General features: G+C 37.7%; 1 protein-coding gene and 1 long non-coding RNA gene across 4 annotated transcripts in view; one reads left to right on the forward strand and one right to left on the reverse strand.

Annotated features, from left to right (window-relative positions):
- TBX15 (T-box transcription factor 15) overlaps positions 1–21,126 on the reverse strand; it is a 164,788-nt gene that overhangs the window by 26,214 nt on the left and 117,448 nt on the right. For all 3 annotated transcript variants that reach the window (XM_074188566.1, XM_074188564.1, XM_074188565.1), the window contains exons 5-6: positions 20,216–20,383; positions 12,121–12,185 (exon numbers count right to left, since the gene is read on the reverse strand). In XM_074188566.1, the coding sequence (XP_074044667.1) occupies positions 12,121–12,185; positions 20,216–20,383 (233 nt within the window). The remainder of the gene's footprint in view (positions 1–12,120; positions 12,186–20,215; positions 20,384–21,126) is intronic.
- LOC141488475 (uncharacterized) overlaps positions 1–21,126 on the forward strand; it is a 50,019-nt gene that overhangs the window by 25,131 nt on the left and 3,762 nt on the right. Inside the window, exons 2-3 of the long non-coding RNA XR_012468701.1 lie at positions 14,415–14,493; positions 20,869–21,014. This is a non-coding gene — a long non-coding RNA (uncharacterized LOC141488475). The remainder of the gene's footprint in view (positions 1–14,414; positions 14,494–20,868; positions 21,015–21,126) is intronic.

Genomic DNA, 21,126 nt, shown 5'->3' on the forward strand with positions numbered 1-21,126 from the left:
AACATAACTAATGCCTCCTGGGAGAATAAATGAAAATATAGATACTCACTGGGAGGGAGACACTTGGAATAGCACAGCGCTTGAAAGAGAGTTTATGATTGGCCAAATGGATCTCAGCTTGCAAAATGAGTCAACCATCATGTGAGCAATGGATTTAGAGAGGGAATGTGACCTTGGGTTAGGCAAAGTGGGCCCCAATTCCCAGATTTAAGTTCTTTTCTGGGTTTTGTCACTGAATTTTTGTGCAAATTGGGAAATTTCCTCGGGTTATCTGTGTTATCTGTTTTATAATCTGTAAAATGGGGAAAATATTGCTTAAACCCATGGTTCTCTGAAGGATTTAATCAGTTCTATCTCCATCTATCTATATCCCTTGCAAGCATCCCCTCTTCCCCAGTCACACTGTAACTTCTCCCTTTTGGATCCCATCCCCTCTCTCCTACAGAATTACAATAGCCCTCTAAGTGGTTGTCCTACCTCCATTCCCTCCCATAGAAATTCTTCACAATTACCAAAATAAGCTTCCTAATACACTTGTCACTCTTTAACTAGAAACATTTCCATATCTCCCTAGTATTGTCATCAACAATCTTATTCCAACTTACCTTTCTAGCCCCATTTCCTAGCTTTCTCTTTCATAAACTCTACCATCTAGCTAACCTGCCCTGCTTCTCTTCCCCAATATCATTCTGTCCTCTCCCACCTTCCATCTCTATATATGGAGAGATGCTTTAAACGTTACTCTCTTCAACTCAATCTACTGAACTCTTGTCTCTTTCTTAAAGGCTTAGCTCAGGTACCATGGTTATAGAATCATTCCAGTCATGTCAGACTCTTTTGGCCCTCTTGGCAAAGATACTCAAGTGGTTTGCAATTTCCTTCTCCAGTCATTTTATAGATAAGGAACTGGGACAAGCAGGATCAAGTAACTTGCCCAGGATCACACAACTAGTAAATGTATGAGGCAGGATTTGAACTCATTTTCTTGATTCTAAATTTAGTGCTCTATCCCCTGAACCATTTAGCTTCTCAGCTCAGATTCCACCTCCTCCATAAACTATCCCTGATGGTCACCTAAAAGTTTTGGTCCATTCCCCAAATGTCTCCTTGATCCTTAATTATATTACACTTTTTAGTTGAAAATTGGTCTTCCCCTTTTCTCATTCATTTGTAAGCTCCGTGAGTTCAAGGTCCCTGTAATATTTTTCATCTTCTTGTGCTTAGTTTCTAACATGATGCCCTTGATGCAAGAATGTTATTTGTTGAAGTGGCTGTTAAATATTTCAGAACATCTCTGAGTAAATTAGATAAAAGATACTATGGGAAAATAAAATGTGACTATGAGTAGTTTCATTGTTTTAGTCACCTCAAAGGGCTATAGATAACTGATGAAAAAGGGAAAGAACTTGGGTACTTATAAGGAAGAATTCTATTGAAGGGTTTTAACTGAAACCTAACCCAAAACAAATGTTCTTTTTCTAGGATAATAGCTAGCATTTACAAAGCGCTTTAAAGTTTGCAAAGCGCTGACCATATGTTGTCTCTTGGATCCTGACAACAGGCTCCGGAGCTTGTTATGATATTAATGTCTCCAAAGGTCTTAAGCAAAGGTGTCAACTTTGGTTCTGCTATTAATCACTTGTTAGTCACCTCTATTTTTTCCATTTGATAACAGCCCCCACATTGTAGCTTTCCCAGATCTTTCACAACTTTCTTCCTTGCTGCATAATCCATTGTCCATAACACCTGTTATGGTTCCTGAAATTCCACCATTATAGAGTCATTCCTTTAGATTATGTGTGACCCTATTAGGAAGGAAGATTTTCAGAAAGGGAGATAAAAGCACAAAAACAAACATCAAGAGTGGGTCCTATTCTCTAATACTTTAAGGTTTACAAAGTGCTCAACATATATTGTTTGATTTTATACTCACAACATTCCTAGCAACTAATTTCCATTTTACAGATAAAGAAACTAAGGCAATCAAAAGTTAGATGATTTGCCCTAAGTCACATAGCAAGTGTCTCAGGTCTTTCTAACTTTATGTATAGCTCCTATCCACCTAGACCTTTTGATGAAAAAAAAACGCTGCCACAATTCTCTGAAAGCAAACAGAAACATCTGAGAATGCCTAAGATGAGCTGCTCCAACCCTGATGCAACTTGAGACTTGGCCTTTGCGATCTGCAAAGTATAGGTTAAGAATTGTGGGCCTGTTTGCATGAAGTAAAAAGTAGCTTCTTGGTAACAAACTTCTCACTTAATTATACTAGTGCTCTTGATTCTAGAAATGCCACTGGTTCTTCTTATTTTGAGATTTGATAACAATGATTTGATGTATATTGGGGGATTTGGGGAATGGTGCTAATGGTGGAGGAGTCTATGACTCCTAGGAGAGAATTAGAGGTTGGGCATCCTTGATTGGAAGAATAGAAGTTAAAGAGGCATAAAGTGTAATACAAGATCCTCACAGTCTCTAGCACTTCTAAGATAAAGTCACGTATATCCTCAGTCTTCTGATAGAAAAATCAACTTCACCTTTTTCTGTTTGATCCTGAATTGGCTTGGAGATGTTCCCTGAATGTTGTCTAAAAACATATTGACCTAGATGAAGCTGGTGGTAAAATCTGGCAAAAATTAACTAACCCAGGGGCATCTAGGTGATGCAATGGATAGAACACCGGCCCTGGAACCAAGAGGACTTGAGTTCAAATCTGATCTCAGATACTTAATAATGACCTAGCTGTGTGACCTTGGGCGAGTCACTTAACTCCAACCCTACCAAGAACTAAAATTTAAAAAAAAAATCAAATAAAAATAACTAACTCCTTTACCAGGGCAGTCATATTCACATCCAGTGGGGCTAAATTGCTTTCAGGGGGCCTTCTCTTGCCTTCAATTCATGACCTTCAATGTCAGAGCAGTACCTGGCTGGATTCCCCTTTCAGTGAGTTGATAAGGTGGTCAGAGAAGTCTCCTCCTTTAGACTAGTGAGACCTGACACTCAGAGTATTGGTTTTCATTTCAATCTCTGCCCTTCCAATTCAAGAACAAACTTGGCAAACTATCTTTCCCAAGTCCGGGGCTTTTACCTCCCAAGAGTCAATCCACAAAGGGCATTATTCCTCCCTTTATTAATAGCTTTCCAACAACACTTCCCATGTCTACCTATTAAAATCAGAAATGAAGCATTGATGGGCTCATCCTGCCCTCATCATGAAGTCAGACAGAAAGGCAGCATACAAAGAGTCCCTTTCCTTCCCTGATGTATATAAATGAAGAAAGTTTGATAGAAGTTTCATCCCACTTCTAGGCAGCTGTTGTTGGGCCTCCCCTGCCCTCCTGCCTTTGCTCACATCACACCCTTCCTTCCTAAGGCTTGCAGATGCTCCAGAATATGGGATATCCTCTTTTGCCTATAGGAGCCAAGAAGCACACAGAGATCCCCATCATCCATAGCTAGGTCTGCTTTTCAAAGACAAAGTTTCCCAATCTCATTTCAAATGATAATCAATCACAGATTCAGCTCAAAATCATCCTGATAGTCTTCCAAAGGTCTCTGAACCACTCCCCCTCCCCTTCCCTCTTTGTGGCTCTCTCTTCCACTGCCCTATCTTCTTTGCCCCTCTCTCCCCTTTACTTTCTCCCTTCTCTTCCTCTCCTTTTTATTCCCTTCCCCTTTATTTTTTACCCCATTTTTTTCTCTTTCTCTCATCCTTTTCCTCCTCCATGTTTCACCTCCCCTATAAAAGCACTGGGATTGGATGGACAGCATCTGGAGATCATTCAATACCTCTCCAACAACAGCTCTGCTTCCTGTTTCACACTTGCCTCAACTGGAAGCTCAACTCAATCAAATGATTGGAGAATATAACTCAGGAACCTCAGTTGAAAGAAGAAAAGAGTAGCTACCTCATCACTGTATTCCTCTTAGGTTAATATTCTTACTCTACTGCCTCTAAGTCTGTGTGTCTGTCTTGTTACTGTTGTGAATTCTCACAAAGTATGGAGTGTGACTGCATCTCAACATGGTAACCAGCACCAGGTCCTATAAAATTGAACATGCAGTGGATGCTTTCAGATGATGCTGATATTGGGCAGCAGAGGATGATAGGAATTCCCAAATTATCCAGCAACCTCCATAGGACAATCACTAGGGCATTTCAAAATACCAGCCAACACTGGTCATTGGCACAACATTAATTACTATCAAGGGTCTAAGCTGTCTAGAAGCTATTAACTAATAGAAATTTGGAGAGGGATGTTATACAAGTTTGAAAGAAAATATTTTGGGATATTCATATTGCTTCATTTTCACAAATTAAGGAACTAAAATTGCTTATCATTTGCAGATGACATATTAGTAATTGAGTTGTCTATAAATTATGATTATTTCCCATTTTAGGATTGGATTGGATTCAACCCTAATGATCAGGAAAGATGTATGTATGGTTCTCAACTTGGAAGAAAATGAGGTCTTCTTGAATTAATCCACTTGTACTTTTCTCTTGGGATTAAAAGCTGTGAATCATCTATTTGTAGGCAATATTTTATATCAGATTACAACAATTTTATATTTTTTCCCAGTAACAGAAAGAGGAAAGAGGAAAGAAAGCAAATGATTGTTAATTTAAAAACAGTTAATTTAATTTTTAAGAGGAGGATTTTGGATAATTATTCTATCATTTACTAGTTATGTGACCCTGTATAGGTCACTTGTCTTTGTTTTTCTTCTCTGTAAAATAGGGGAAAATGCTTAAACGAATAACATCTCTAGTATGTTGCTAGGGAATGTGCATTGGAAAGTTCTGTATCAATCTGAGCTAGGAATGGATCGCATTAGGCCTACCCAAAGCCCTTCACAGACGAAAAGGAGAGAGTTATGGCAACTCTGAAGAAGGAAAAATTCTTCCCCAACCCCCTCCCACCAAATGAAGAGTCAAAGTCACAGGTGCTTGTGGTTCCATTGTGAAAGGGTCATCCACATCACTGGGAGGCCCGAGGAATACCCCATTACCACCCTGTGGGGATGATAATATTGCTGCAACTGTGGAGGAAAAGTATGATCCCACTAATTAAAGCCCTGGATCTGGGTTTGGTGGACATGAGTTCAAATCCAGTCTTTCTCTTGCTTACTTTCTGTATTACTTTGAGCATATCACTGAACTTCTCTAGACCTCCGTTTCCTCATCTGTAAAATGAAATGTTTGGCTCTTTGAAGTACCTTCCAGCTCTAGCAATATGATCCTGATATATACCCCAGGTTGGTGATTCCTACCAACACTCTTCCCAAACTCCATGGTGACCTCTAAGTTGGGGGGGGGGATAACTACAGAGGAACAGAATGGGAAATGGGAGGAGGGCTACATGAGAATTCAACTTCCCCCAACTAAGCTGTCTTAATGATATTTTCTATAAATAATGACCACAAAATCACAGAATTTATCACTTAAATGGGACCTCAATAGTCATCTACTGGTGTCATGCATCCCTTTTAAGGTTACCTTCCATTGGCTCTATAATTGTGAAAATTAAGAAAATCAAATGGATTCAATATTGTTATTGATTCTATTCTGTATTACTACTGACTTTTTTGTAACTATCAAAGTCATGTTTCATTTATCTCAAAGTTAAGTTTGGAAATACAGGTTTCTTGCAAATCACATTGTCTCTGAGCTAAATTTCAAAGTTCAGATCTTCTACTAGTCACTGTTCTTATTCTTGTGTGGAGCAAATCTGTTATCCTTGAAGGATGCAGTTGAACACCAATGACTCTTGCCTATTATCCAAACTAGTGCAGTCCACCATAGCTTAACTGTCCCTGCAAATGAACTCAAACAATAAGCATTTCTCTTTTTCCTTTTGTTTTTTGGGGGGTTTGGGGGGGGGTTACAAGACAATGGGGTTAAGTAGCTTGTCCAGGTCAACACAGCTAAGTAAGTATTAATTGTCTGAGGCTGGATTTGAACTCAGGTCCTCCTGTCTCCAGGGCAGTTACTCTATCTACTCTGCTGCCTAGCTGCCCCCAGAATGAGCATCTCTTAGCAACATGATGAGAGGAGAAATTCTTGCTAGTACCTCCTTCCTAATCTTCAGTCAGTCGTATTGTTCCTCACATCTATGATGCTTTAGACTTTGTAGTCAATCACAGTGTTCTCCCCATCTATGATGCTGCCTTCTAGTTTTGTCTGCCCTCATTCGGGGTCTTTTGACTTGCTAAGGAATTAAAGATGCCTTCTATTGGTAATTGCTAGCCTTTCTAATAAATTGAACAAGATCAGAACTGTGTGCCTTAGTTTACCTTTCTTTTGGTTGTAACGATGGCTTATGGTGTTCTAACTCGCATATATCTATGTAAATTTGCATAGATGTATGATTGTGAATATTCATTAGAATGTCAACTCCTTCACTTCAGGAATTGTTTTTCACTTTTGTTGGGCAAACTGGCAACCAATTATCAGGCATAATAATATTAATAACTTGCATCACCGTGATGCCTACTAGTCACTGCTCTAAGCACCTTACAAATATTATCTTATTCCCTGGGATATAGGTAATATTATTACCCCCATTTTATAGAGGGATAAACGGAGGCAAACAGAAGTTAAGTGACTTACCTAGGATCCCATTCAGTGTCTGAGGCCAAATATGAACTCAGGTTTTTCTGACTCCAGACCCAACATTCTTTCCACTGTTCTTCCTAGCACTAGCAGGGACTTAGTAAATATTCACTCTTGTAAGACACTGTGCTAAAACCCTGGAAATTTTTTTCAATTAAGTTAATGGGGAAATGACTGTACATCAGAACACAGAAGAAAAATTCATTGGAGATGGAAGATAACCTGAGAGGGGGGCCAGGAAGGCCCTGGAGGAGGTGGATGCTTGAGCTGAATCTTAAAGAAAGCCAAGGATTCCAAACATAAGACACAGAAGGACAATATTCAGGACCTGGGAAGCATCAAGTGCAAACGTGTAGGGAACAGCCGGAGTCAAAGTACAGACAAGGAAAACAGAAGGTCACAGGGGAGGAATAACAAGTAAGCTGGTAGGATTTGGGCCATACAGCCCAGGGAAGGGAGGAGAATATAAGAAGGTTCAAAAGAAAGAAATAGGAGAGGTTGTAAATGGCTTTGAATGACAAATAAAGGACAAATAGAAATTTGATCCTGAAGGTAATAGGGAGCCACTGGAGTTCCTTGCATAAGAGGGTAACATGATCAGAAGCATGTTTTAGAAAAATCATTTTGGCAACTGAATAAAGGGTAAATTGCAGAGGGAGAGGTTTGAAGCAGGCAAACCACTTAAAAGACTATATTAACAATGCAGAGAAAAGGGAGATGATGAGAATTTGAGTAAAATAAGAGGGACATATTCAAGTTATGTAGAGTAGCTATTCTCAAAAGATGATCCTGGTGTCCTTGGTGGTTTCTGAATTTATACAGAATCCATAAGGTCAGAACTGTTTTCACAATAATACTAAGACATTTTTATTTCCAATATGGAAAATATCAATAGATAAATTCTATAGAAACAAAAATTCTTTGGTGTCCTCGATTTTCAAGAAATTAAAAAGATATTGAGACCGAAAGGTTTGAGAGTTACTGCGGTAAAGAAAGAAATCACAAGATTTGACAAAAAAAAAATGAGGGAAGTAAGAAGGAAAGAGGAATCAGAGAAAGAGTCAAGAATGACACTGGGATTTTTAAACTAGGTGACTTCAAGGACGGCTGTCCTTGACAGGAATTGGGAAATTCAGAAGAGGGGAGGGTTTGGTGGAGAAAGATGATGAATTCTTTTTGAGACGTGTTGAGTTTAAAAGGCCTTTGGGACATCCAGTTCAAAATGTCCAACAAATAATTGCTCAGCAGAGAGACAAGGACTGGATAAAAGGATCTGGGAATCATCTGGATAGAAATGATGGTTTGCGCCAATGGGAGCTGATGAGATCACCAAGTTAAGAGCAAATAGAAGGGAAAAAATGAGGAGCACTAAGTACAGAGCCTCAGGGGACACCTACCATTAAAAGAACATAGTAAGCTTGTTAATTGACTGATCTGGTCTAAACCATGTGCTTGAAGACCTTCAATGAGGATGAAGCCACCACCTACAGAAATAGTTCAAGAAGTAAGGGGTGGTTATGATGTATAGGTGGTACAATGTATAGGTGGTACAGTATATAGAGTGCCAGACCTGGACTCTTCTTCCTGAGTTCAGATCTAGCCTCAGACACTTATTAGCTATATGACCCTGGGGCAAGTCACTTCACCCTGTTTGCCTCAGTTAAATAACAAACTGCTCCTATCTTTGCCAAGAAAATCCCAAAAGGAGTCACAAAGAGTCAGGCATGTGTGAAAAATGGCTAAAAAGCAATGGTTAGAAAATTTATGTTATGATGCTAATATTACATTGAGACTCCTTGGATATCTGTCCATAAAGCAAATAACAAGATGCTTTGAGATTTGCAATCAATCAAACATTTTTAAGAGTCTACTCTGTATTGGCACTTTGTGTGTATTTTATTTCCTCTAATGACCCATGAGGTAGATATAAAGGGTATTTCTATTTTTAAATAATGATGAGGAAAGCTGAGTCCAAGGTTGGGAGATATCAGAGGAAGGATTCAGACTCAGGTTTCACTAGACCCCAAATACATGATATGCTTCTATCTTCTGCTTCTTTATGCCCACTAGCTACCCCATAACCACAAACATTAAAGGGATAAAGTCGATAGAACTCTAGCTTATTGATTTCTTAATCATTTATTTTGATGATAGATGAGAGTGAGAAGTCTTAAGAACTGTAAAGCTGGGTGGGGAACATTCTTCCTTTTTTTTTTTTCTCCCCTGCACAGGCCCTGACTAAGGCTTGGTCCTTCCCCTTTTGAGGCCCTCTGGGTTGTATTGGGATGGATAGTACTTGACAAACCTGAACATGTTTTAGTTTGGGGTTTGGCAATTTCTGGGTCTCCAAAGTATTTCACAAATGTTTTGAGTTCAGTAAAACCAAAAGACATTGGCCAAGCACCTTCCACCCTAATGTTTAAGCCCATGTGTTTTTAAGAGAAATTTAATCCGTATGTTTCTGGTACATTTATATGTAACTCATCAAATATTCTTTTGTACAAACTGCTTAATGTTCAAGATGCCTTGGGAGATTCTTAAATTTTTTTAAAAGACATTCTGTTAATAATAAGAAACTGTTTGATAGGTGGGGCCCAGGAACCAAACTGGTCACTAGAGTATGGGTAACTGGGTATCTGGCCCTCACTCACTGAGGGTTTGTTTTATTTTTTAAAGTTTTTATTATTTTGTGACAAAATCAGTAGATGTAATAAAGACAGTCTCCAAATAGTGCAATATAAAGGTTAAAGAGTCAACCTCAGAGCCCAAAAGGCCTAGGTTCAAATCCTGCCTCAACCATATATATTGGCCATTTGGCAGAGGACATTTCACTTAAATGCTCATTGATTGATGCACCTCTCCAAGATTATATCATAAAATGCAGAAAATGATTGTAATGTTTGGAACAGAAACCTTTAAGAATATTTAAAAACAAAGTCCATGACCTATGGTTAGAAAAGAGTTGAACCTCATAGTTTCTTAGATCTATTTTGGACAGGAGGGAGAGTGGAGGATGGGGATGGAAAGGAGCATCACATTACATTATATGAGGATGGTTGGGGTAAAAGGAAGAATTGCATCATCTAGTTAACTGAGTCTGAGAAACTGGAAGAGATTGGCGGCTGGAAAATGGCACATGAAATGATGTTGTGTGGTCTTCAGAGATCAAGGTGAAGAGCCCTAGAGACATTTTGAATGACATCATCACGCAGTTCCTTTTCCATGGAGGCTTGGACAAGAAACATCACTAAGTTGTTTTGGGGTGTGTTTTGGCCTACTAGGGGTTCTGGGAGGAGACACAGAAGTTTCCGGGTGCTTATAATGGGGCATAAGTGTGTACAAAGTTCCCCAATTCTATTAGAGACTCAAACAAAGAGAAACTGATAACAATTGTGCAATCTTAGCTCTGCAATAACTGAAGAGAGCTGAAACAACCAGGAAGATCCAAGGAAGGAAACAAGAACTGCTTGGAACAAGTATTCTAAATCTTATCTCTTCATCTAAGGTGGCTCCTCACCCAACCTGTGGAAATACAGATGGATTCAAAAGATAAATTGGGGACAGGAAGGTAGAGTAGTGGGCTGATGATTTGCTTTACAGATCATAAAATTAGGGACTTCAGAGATCTATTTCAGAGCTTCTTCACCATTTTTATATTGTAGACAGGATGTTGAAACTCAAGGGGCCTTTCTGAAAACATCTTTAAAACCCATAAATTTAAAAAATGAATTACAAAGAAGAACAATTACTGAAATAAAGCTATCAAAATATTTTTAGGGATAGCTAGGTTGCACAGTAGGTAGAGCACTGGCCCTGAAGTCAGGAATACCTGAGTTCAAGTCCAACCTCAGACAATGATTACCTAGCTGTGTGGCCCTTGGGAAAGCCACTTAACCCCATTTGTCTTGCAAAAACCTAAAAAAAATTTTTTTTTAGATTTTTAGGGCAGCGAGGTGGTACTGTGGATAGAGTACTGGCCCTGGAGTCAGGAGCCTGAGTTCAAATCTGGCCTCAGACACTTAATAATGACCTGGCTGTGTGACCTTTGGCAAGTCACTTAACCCCATTGCCTTGCCAAAAAACAAATAACTAAAAAGAAGATTTTTAAAGCTCACTGACCCCAGGTTAAAAACCCCTTTTAAAAAAGGAGGCAAAATGCATTGTTAAATGAAGTTTTCCTAACTGATAATCTCCTAGACTGATGAGATCCCAGGTTCAGTCCCTTAGCTTTGGGCACTCATTTTCCTCATCTGCAAAATAAAATGAATGCTATCTTCTTTCTATCTAGCTCATAAATAAGTGTGACTTCCCAAGTCCTTTGTGTTTTCTAAGGGGACTGTCACATGGCTATTACAATTACAAACAGGAGCTGTGTCTCAAAGAGTTTATTTTCAGTTGAGTACTCAGAGCAGTGGATGCTTGAGTGGTTTCTAAGTATAGAAGTTCATTCTTGCCCAGTCATTGACACTGATGACTATCTGGGAGTATCCTGTGACTTTGGACTCATTTTACCTGCAGTCTTCCCTGATAAGTAAAGTTTGCCCAGCTCTCCTTCCTGTTCTGGGACAACTCTGGTTTCCTACTCAAGTAAACTAAGAAAGGGTGCTAAGAATTCAGAGAGTGCTAAACCAGTATTCCATGTTGTAAGAAAGTAATAGAATCACTGGAACAGGTCCAAAAAAGTGTTTGGAATACTTAAATTAAGAAAAAATTGTTCACTTCATCTGAAGAAAGGTTAAGAATTATAAGGAGAGGATTTGAGAGAAATCTGGGAAGACTTGTATGAACTGATACAGAGTGAGGTAAGCAGAACCAGGAGAACAAGTTAGACAATAACAATGCTATTGCAAAGACAGACAATTTGAAAGACTTAAGAATTCTGATCAATGTTATATTCTACTAATTATAATCACCACTAAACAAAAAAAACCCTAAAATTAAAATTCACTCTCATTAGTAACTGATCACCACCTAATTAGCTCTAAAAGGTTAAATCACTGACAAGTATGTCTGCATCTAGAATGAAGTGTAGGACTGAAAAACTGGCTATCTGACATATTTAGGCTACAAAAACAAAGAAATCTTTTTCTACACTTGGAGGTTTAATGGTCACTTCTCCAACTATCTAATTTTTTTGTGGGGATTTCTCACATGAACGTTTTAACATACAAGGAAAATCAGAAAAGATGATTGTAAATATGAAGTTTGGTCATGTATAAATTTAAGTTATATTCCAGTTAAACTTCCTTCTCGATTCTGTATATTTTTTCACTGATTACTTGATGCTACTTTTTTTTCTTTTTTATGACCCCAGTCTCACTTCTTAATCCCTCCCCCCATCTCCCAGCCAGCTTCAACTTTCTACCTTAATTTTTCTTTATTATATGATGTATCTGTGTTTTCTAAAACAGATGGCCCCTGACAAATCCAGAATCACAAGAGGCAGGTGAGAGTGAAGGAGAAAGAGATTTCATGGAATCCACTTTCCCAATTTTTCTTACCTGTTTCTCCCAGAATCCCTGAAGCCTTTAGCAAAAGGGTTTCGATCAATTTTTAATCTGGTGATCTGCAGAACATAAAAAAACAAATTAATACTTTTAATGTAGACATATTTTCCAATTGTTCCTTTTAAACATCACCCTTAGTTTCATAGTTCACATCACATTCAGGTTTTATTCCAAAATAAAAGATTAGAAATCAGTCATACTTTTACCTATACCAAGAGATCATATATGCAAGTACAGAGTGAAACCTGATTAAATCCTGCAACAAGAGTTCCCTGAACCATGGACCCATGGGACTGGGGATCTGCTGTTCCCATAAGAATCAAAGAACCCACTTTGAAATCCTGCCTTTGCCACTTAGAAGCTGTATGACTTCAAGCAAATCGCTTAAGCTCTCTCTGCCTCCTCCCCCACTTCTCATGGCAGCCTACATAAGGCAAACTGGACCCAACCAGATCTAAAAGGGAAGTCCATTTTCCCAGTTTTCCCAAATTCCCTACCTTATCCTAGCTTCACTGACAGTCTCTAGGGCCTAGATTGCCAAAGTTTGACCAATAAATCCCATATGAATTCCAGTGTTTCCATTTTCAGCCATGGCTATGAGAGGCATTCTGATACTCATGTGTCTGGACCAGATGTTAATGACTCATTATAGGCAAACCCTTCAGGACCTGAGGGTTGGGGTGGGGAGTCAAGGCAAAGAGGGGGAAGCACTCTGAATTTACTGTAATTCTAGAAATGAGGGAATAACATCACTTAAACTTTTTTTAATATTCTGCAAATTGTAGGACTTATCACAAGGACAGCTCATATTGTTTCCTGTGTTGCAAATCCCCAAAGCTCTCCTCATCTCCTCTTCCGACCCACTTCCCCACAGTGGAATTTCCCAAAGACACAGTCTTAAAAAGTCTTTAAAAGGCAACATGAGATCCTGACAACCAGACTCTAACATGAAAGAACCATACTAGCTTTAAGGTGACTTTTTTTTCCCTGAAACACTCCTTGCTGCAGTATCACATGCTAATAACATGGCGCTAATAATGTAGTGAAAGAAAGCAATTCTGCCTCTGTTTTATTGGAGCAGATCAGGAGCCTAAAAGTTTGGTTTGCTAAATCCCACTGTCTGCCACATGAAGACTTCAGTGAATTTCAAGAATGTCATTGCTTTTCTGTTCTTAACTTAAAATCAGCTCTTTCCTCCTCCATAATCCTCAGTAATAAACTACACACCATATTTTCTTTTCAAGTGGAGGTTATAATCGTTCATTCTTCCTTTCAAGTCAGCTTATGCCGTCAAACCCATTTATGAGAGGACTTTCTGATATATTATTGGGCTGCCATACTGCTGAGGTTCTCTATGCCTCTAAGGACATTGTATATCATGGCTTCTGGAGAGCTAGCTAAGGGTTACCTACATTCCAGGGGCTTGCTAACAGCCCTAAGGGTGTAGGCATACAAGGTTTAAGAGCCAGCAATCATTAAATGATGCAATAACTAGATTCTTCCACTTATCCAAGGCCTTCATCTACAAAATCAAAGAACTTGACAAAGAGTTGGCCAATTTACAAGATGCATTTCACTCTTGAAACAGCTGAAGTTTCCTATGGGCAACTCATGGCAAAATGGACTGAGAATCAGGAGGACTTGAGTTTAAATTTTACCTTGGAAATTTATAAGTTATGTGACCTTGGACATGTCACTTAATTCAATATATGTCTCTTTGTTTACAATGCTGGAATAATAATAGCACCTTCACAGGATAGTTGGGACAAGCAAAGAAGATTCTATACATATATATATATATATATATATATATATATATCCATATATCCATATATCAATATGTATTTAGGTAGATATATATGTAGATATATATTTATGTATGTATGTAGGTAGACATATATACATATCTGTGCATATATAGCTGTATATATATATATATACTCAAAGAGATGCACTGTGCAAACCTTAAAGAGACTAATAATAAAATAGAAAAAGTGCCTTACAATAGTAATAATAGAAATAATAATAAAAGATAGCCTTTATGTTATTTCAAAATTTGCAACATGAATTATTTATATATATATTGACTCATTTGAAAAATGAAATTTTTATTTATGTAAATGGGAAGTTCTCTCCCCCCACCCCGAAGTTACCAGATCCATCAGCGATGGAATTGATTAATAATGATGATTAATTATGTTGATTAATAAATTTACAAAGTTAGCTCTACTATCTATGATCATTTTATGCAGGGATGCAAAAATAATCAACAGTTCCTTGCCTCTTAGGACCATCACAATCTCAGGGAAATGGAATCAATCAAATGGCAACCCAAAAGTGCCACTGGACTCTGCCATGAATGTTGAGGTAATGGAATGACCTTACATGTCTTTCCAAGCAGAACCTGGGCCCCAGATGTACTGCCTAATCAGACTGATCTTACAGAAGTTTTGCTCAAGCTTCATTCCATGAAAAATGGGAATTTATAGAAGCAACTAACTAAATTTCCATTACCTGAGCCTCCTCCATCTAATGTTAACTGAGGTACCCTATGATATTGGTATAGCTACTATTCATTTAAATTTGAAGCCTAGGAATAAGACGTGAATCACCCAGCATGGTGCAAATGCTATCAGTCATATCTAAGTAGGAAATGGAAATAAGAAACATCAGAGTTTGATTTTCACAACACCAAAGCTCAGAGGTACTTTCCTCAATCAAAAGTCTCTTAGTTTTCTTTCTTTCTTCTTATGGCTAGCAATGTTTTTGAAGGTTTCTTCTGAGGGATCAGAAAGTAATTTTGCATTGATGTGTTTGAAAATTTGGAATAAAATTATCTGAATAGTTTAGGATATAAATGAGCAACTCAAAAATCCTTTTGGACTTGCGTAGGAGCAGCCCAGACTGAGGTTTCAAATTTACATGTAAATAATTCTCATTGAAAAATAGAACTGTTCCTTGGGAAGATTAAAGTTTTATTTTTTTAAAAAATATCTTCCTGTTCAAGTTGTGTGTTTATGTATGTGTATGTATATGTATATGAGTGTGTGTATGTGTGTGAGTGTGTGTGTGTGTCTATGTATGTGTTTTTCTGCTGAAGGAGGAAGTCTGGATAACTAGGCTCTAGACTCAACTTTGTTATTAAATATCCTTGTGACCTGAGACACAATGCCAAATATTTTAAAGGAAGATAGATGACTCAGTGGACAGAGCACTGATCCTGAGATTAAGAAGACCAGAGGTCAAATATGGCCTTAGACACTTACTGGCTGTGTGACTGGGGAAGTCACTTAACCAAAAGTGCCAGGTTTTTTTTAAAATTTGCCTCAGTTTTCCCATCTCTAAAATGGGAATAATAATAGCATCAACCTCCCAGGGTTCTTACAAGGATAAAATGATGTCATATTTGTAAAAATCTTTTTGAGCTTTAAAGTTCTAAATAATTGCTAGTTATTGAGGTCCCTTCTGTCTCTAATAATTAAAGATACAATCTTTGCAATGGAAACTTCCACCTTATTCAGTTATTCAGGGTGGAGATATTGGCTCCATCCACTCCAAGGAACAAGAGCAGAGTATGAAGTCACCTCTACTACCCCCTCCTCTACAATTTTGCTCTCTACAATGAAATTCTGGGCAAGGCTCAAGACTTCCTCTCTGCCTGCCTAACCTCTGCCAAATTGGCCCTCCATGAGCAAATAACAGTAATACTAAAGTCTCTCTGACTGCTTAGGTCAGGGAAGCCGAATACAGGGAGGGGGTAAGTTTAGACGTGGGGCTGGCGGGAGAGGGGGGAGGTAGTAAGGAGACAGAATTGAAAAACATTCCACTGAAATAAAAACACTTCCTTTTCCCCCTTCTAGTCAAATGATATAAGGTAGTGATAGAATGCCAGATTCTTGGTTCTTAGGTGTGGCTTGGTGAAAACTACACTGGGACTCTATGAGAAAAAGAGAAAATAACTGACTCCAACAGTCAGTATTTCTTTGGTGATGATTGTTTCTGTCTAATGGCATTCATTCTTTCTCAACCCTCTGCAGTAACTCAGAAAAAATGAAAAGGAGGAAGATGCTTCCATTTCTTCTCAGCCCTGCTGTCTGTTTCCCATTCCCCAAACCAAGTACTTGAGATTTCTTCTCTCCTACTATCTACCCCAACCCAAAAATCATTTGAAAAGAATGAAAGTGCTAGACATCCTTTTCATTCTAAAATGCAAAAAATGCATAAAAAGCTCATTTGAAATGAATGAGACATTATTTTATAAAACTCTAAGTCTTGCTAATAGCTAAAATGTTACCCTAACATAAAGTTATTTCCAGTGCTTCAAGTCTTGTCTCATGGCCTAAATGTTATCATAAGATAAATGGTAAAGGAGTAGAAGTAAAAAGATCATAATCCTTACAAGGTTTTTGGGAGACAAAATAGGGATGATTATGAAAACTAAGTGATTTTTCATTTTTTAAAAAGCATAAAAAGGACCTCTGGAACACTATTTGCTAAACAGTCAAATTAAAAAGGAAGATAAGCTTTATGGTTCAAACTCACTTTATATACACAAGCTTCTTTATTGCCCAAGTATTCATCCTATATGAAATGGAAAACTCTTGTTCTCCATAAGAGTCCAATTTCTATTCAATCACCTTCTATTTTTGTTATTAAGGTTTTGTCCTCAAGACTGCAGTGAAAAAAGTAGAGTATTAATCAGCAAAAGTAACTGAGCATTCTATCATAGCACTGGGATAATCTGCTTTATAGAGACCCCAAATAGGAATTTATAACCGAGGTGATTTGTGAGGTTATTTTAATAAAAATATTATTGTATTAATAAAAATAAAAATAATAATATTTACAAAATAATAGAGAGATGTTAGGAAAGGGGAGAAGACTTGAGGCAAACTACAGAAAGGTGATATTTCAGGAATAAGAGAATGGAAGTTCCTTGAGGGCAGGGTTTTTTTTTTTCATTTTATCTTTGAATCAGCAGCCTAGGACAATGCTTTCTGCATTTTTTTCTTGGAGAAAGGGGAGGTGGTGCTCTGAATGAGGGATTTCACTAATTTAAGGAAATACCTATGATGATTTACAATTATTCTGCAACTTCTGGCCTGACATAGTTGCCTAGGGTACTGATGGGCTAAGTTGGTCAGGGTCACATAGCCAGTATGTATCAGAGGTAGGGACAACTCTTCCAAACTCAGAGACTGGCATCTATTCATTGCAATTCCCTCACTATCTCTTGTCCTGCATACAATAATTATTCAAAAGATGTTTGTGTAATTGCACTAGAACCCATATAAGACCTTTCTGTCTTCCTGAAATAGGTAATCCAGTTGAGGAACCAAGACACAAATGAAGCACAGAGAAAACAATACATTGCATGAGTCAAACCTAATGTATAAAGGATCAGAAATACAGGATGTCCCCCAAATCTCAGTGAAGTTATAAACTTTAATAACTTAAAATATTAAGCTTAAATTTTCACTGAAACATTTAAAACTTCTGTATAGAAAGAGATCAATAGATCACAGAATTGGAGAATTATAAGTTTGGAAGAAATTCAGTAGTCATTTAGTCCAAACCATACCTGAAAAGCATTCCTCCCTATAACATGCCCAACCTTTGCTTTAAAATCTCCAATGAAAGACTTGACTATCTTTCAAGGCAACCCTTTCTATTTTATAATAATTCTAATCATTAGGGAAAAAAATTTCCCTTTTACTCTTAGACCAAATTTATTTCTCTGCAATGTCAGCCCATTGCTCCACAACAAGCAACTAATTTATTTCCCTTTGGAGCCAAGGAAACAACAACCAACCAGAAATGAGTGATTCTTTGACTTAAAGGAGAAAAAACTATCTTTAATTCTAGTGCTGAAATTCTAAAAATATATAAAATTCTAGATGAAAATTGACAGGAAAACCTCAGTTCTTTTCAATTTTTTGGAATGTATACATGGGGAAACAGAGGGTAATGTGCATATAAAACAATTTAGAACCATGAAGCATTCATTTTCTCAATTTGTCTTTTTAAACATAATAAAATAAAATGTGATTTTTTTTTACAGCAGAAGCTTCCTTGTAAAATATGAAAAGACTTTTACAGGACTCTTTTTCATCAACAACTGCCTCAGCATTCAATTAAATAACTTTCTAATTACATCTGACCTTTTCTAATGATGCAAACGTACTGAAAGTTCACCTGGCAAATCTCACTCATTGAAATAGATACTTTTGAACCAGACTGGGAACAAGAGAGTCAAGTCTACATTCTTCATTTTAATGTCCTAAATTAAACTTATCCTCTACCCCCCTCATTGGCACCATCATCTTCCACTTTATTAAGACTTCAGATCTTGGGGGTCTTAACTTTTTTAATCATGTATGGCTAATTCTCCATCAAATCCCACAATTCTCTCTTTAAAATTTCTCTTACCTGATCTGTCCTCTACATTCCCATTGCAATCCTCAACCCAGTCTTTCATATTTGGAAAAATGCAACAGCATCCTGACTTGTTACCTTTCCTTCAGTCTCTCTTTCCTTCCATTCATACTATGATCTAGACTGCTTCTAGACTAATCTAAAAGAATTAGTACCTTTCTTTTCTTTCCATTGTTCAAAATTAGGCAGAATGTCCCATTACCTAAAATAGAAAATCAAGACTCCACCAAATTAAGTATTTTTTATTGATTATCTAGACTTGAGGAAAGTAATGGAGAAAATGTGCAATTTTGCAAATTTTGCAAATTTTACAAATGTGCAAATAATGTAAATTAAGCTTAAAATCCCATATTGTTCTTTCCCCAAGAACTAATTGTTAAACATTTACCAGCTCATCATTCTCTCGATGAATTGACAGTGAGTCATTAATAGCTACAATTTGAGTCTAATCATTCAACTAAATCCATTCATTTGTATTATTGTCTCATCCATATTCCTCCATCCTCTAGATAAGAATGGAACAAGACATTTTATCAAGGATTTTGCTAAAACTTAGGAGAGAAAAAAAGACAAGAAGAAAGGGCGGAAGAAAGGGAAGAAAGAATGGGAAGGGAGGGAGAAAGGAAAAAAAAGGAGGGAGAGTAAGGAAGCAAAGAAAGAAGAAAGGAATGAAGAAGAAGAAGGAAGGAAGGAAGGAAGGAAGGAAGGAAGGAAGGAAGGAAGGAAGGAAGGAAGGAAGGAAGGAAGGAAGGAAGGAAAGAAGGAAGGAAAGAAGGAAGGAAGGAAGGGAGGGAGGGAGGGAGGGAGAAGAGGAGGAAGAAAAAGACAAAGTATATGATAGCAAATTATATTACCAACAGAATTTCCCACTTAAAGAGTTACTCTGAGTCATGATACCTTTGTACCAAACTGGAAAAAAGGGAAACTATCAGAAATCTCAAGGTATTTCAAGAGTCGGGACTGGGATTAGGGAAAACTTAATAGGGCAAAAAGCTTGGACAAGGTGCATCAAAAGGCATCATAAAAAAATAGTAACTGTACTGCATGCCTACTGTTGGTATGTAACTTTCTTGAACAATGGAAATTACATGGATTACAAAACATAGGAAGGAACTATTACTGGTGAAGAACAGAGGGACATATTTCAGATGCCTACAGTTGGGGGTGGTGTGAAAGGATTGTGCATATTGAGGGAAGATAAGTATTCTCAGTCATGATAAATAAACTGAAAGGATTCAGGGATAAGATGAGTATTAAGCCAAAAGGACGACAAAAAAAAAAAACAAAAAAAAAATGAGAAGGATGAGAACACTAAACCTCCAGAAAAAAAAAAAAGAAAAACTCAGAGGTAAGCAGCTTTGCTTAGCTAAAACAGTAGAACAAGATTTCAGATGTAAGTTTGTTATGAGATGATGCCAACTCAAGAAGGCTGATCTTAGTAGTGGAACACCTTGAAGGACCTTTCTGAAATTTTTTTTTAATCTGATTCAAATGTAGATTGCGTTAGTTGCTAAATATGCATAACAATGTCTTTATAACCTTTTCTCATATATGACATGTTTTTTTCAGTGACATGTCCACAGACATAATTTCTTACCAAATGCCTAAAGAAAACAGGACGAAATCATTCTGAGTCCCAAGCAAGATCACTTACCTGTTGGTTCTGATAGGCTGTGACTGTGGTGAAGACAGTCTCAGGGAAGTTAAAAGTTTTCACACCATCTCCCACAGGGACAGGTTTAGTAGGAGAGAGGTCACTACTGAAGTCTTTTCGGATCACATGGACTCGGGGTTGGTACTTGTGCATAGAGTGCAGAATAATCTGGAAAGGGAAAGAGAAGTATTGACCAGGGTAGGTAACTTTCCAGGTTCAGCCATTAATGTAATGTCTTCAAGTCACAGTCTGGAACTTGACCAACAGAACTCGGCTGGTCACTTTCTAAAAGATTAGCAGTAGGTGGACAGGAGACAGAAAAATTGGGGGCCCGTAATATTGCCAAAGGTAAATGGTATTATATGGGAGAATCAGACATCAGTGTTCCATTCAGGGAATCCACAGGGATTACAACATTCTCTCTGTAATTAAACACAAATGTTTAATGACACTGTTGTGGTCCCAACTGACTGTGACATCACTCCAAGAGAATGCTTTACATCTTCTATCTTGTGAACCTATTACCATCCTCAGCTCCAGTTACTCAATACTCTTGTGCGTAATTTCACACTGTATTAATCTGTACTAGTTTATGTCACTGGTGAGTGTTCTCATAGCCTTTTAATACATTTCTTTCCTGTCTCCTCCAATAGAGTCTAATTTCTTTGAGTGCAAAGACCATCATTTTAAATAAATTCTCCAGTGCATCTGTTCATCAGAACAGGGTGGGAGCTCAGTGATGATTTGGACTTCCACCTTATCCTTTGAATCGTTCCCAATTATATAGACACTCTTAAAGGTAGGTTCACTTCCTGATAGTTTTGTCAGCTCCAACAGAGCTTCCAGAAATACTAGTGGTTCGATCAGACTGACTACCTTGAGATAGTACTGCTATTGTCTTGAGAAGTTAA

The sequence above is a fragment of the Macrotis lagotis genome, chromosome 5, assembly GCF_037893015.1.
Source record: "Macrotis lagotis isolate mMagLag1 chromosome 5, bilby.v1.9.chrom.fasta, whole genome shotgun sequence".
NCBI classification, from domain to species: Eukaryota; Metazoa; Chordata; class Mammalia; order Peramelemorphia; family Peramelidae; genus Macrotis; species Macrotis lagotis.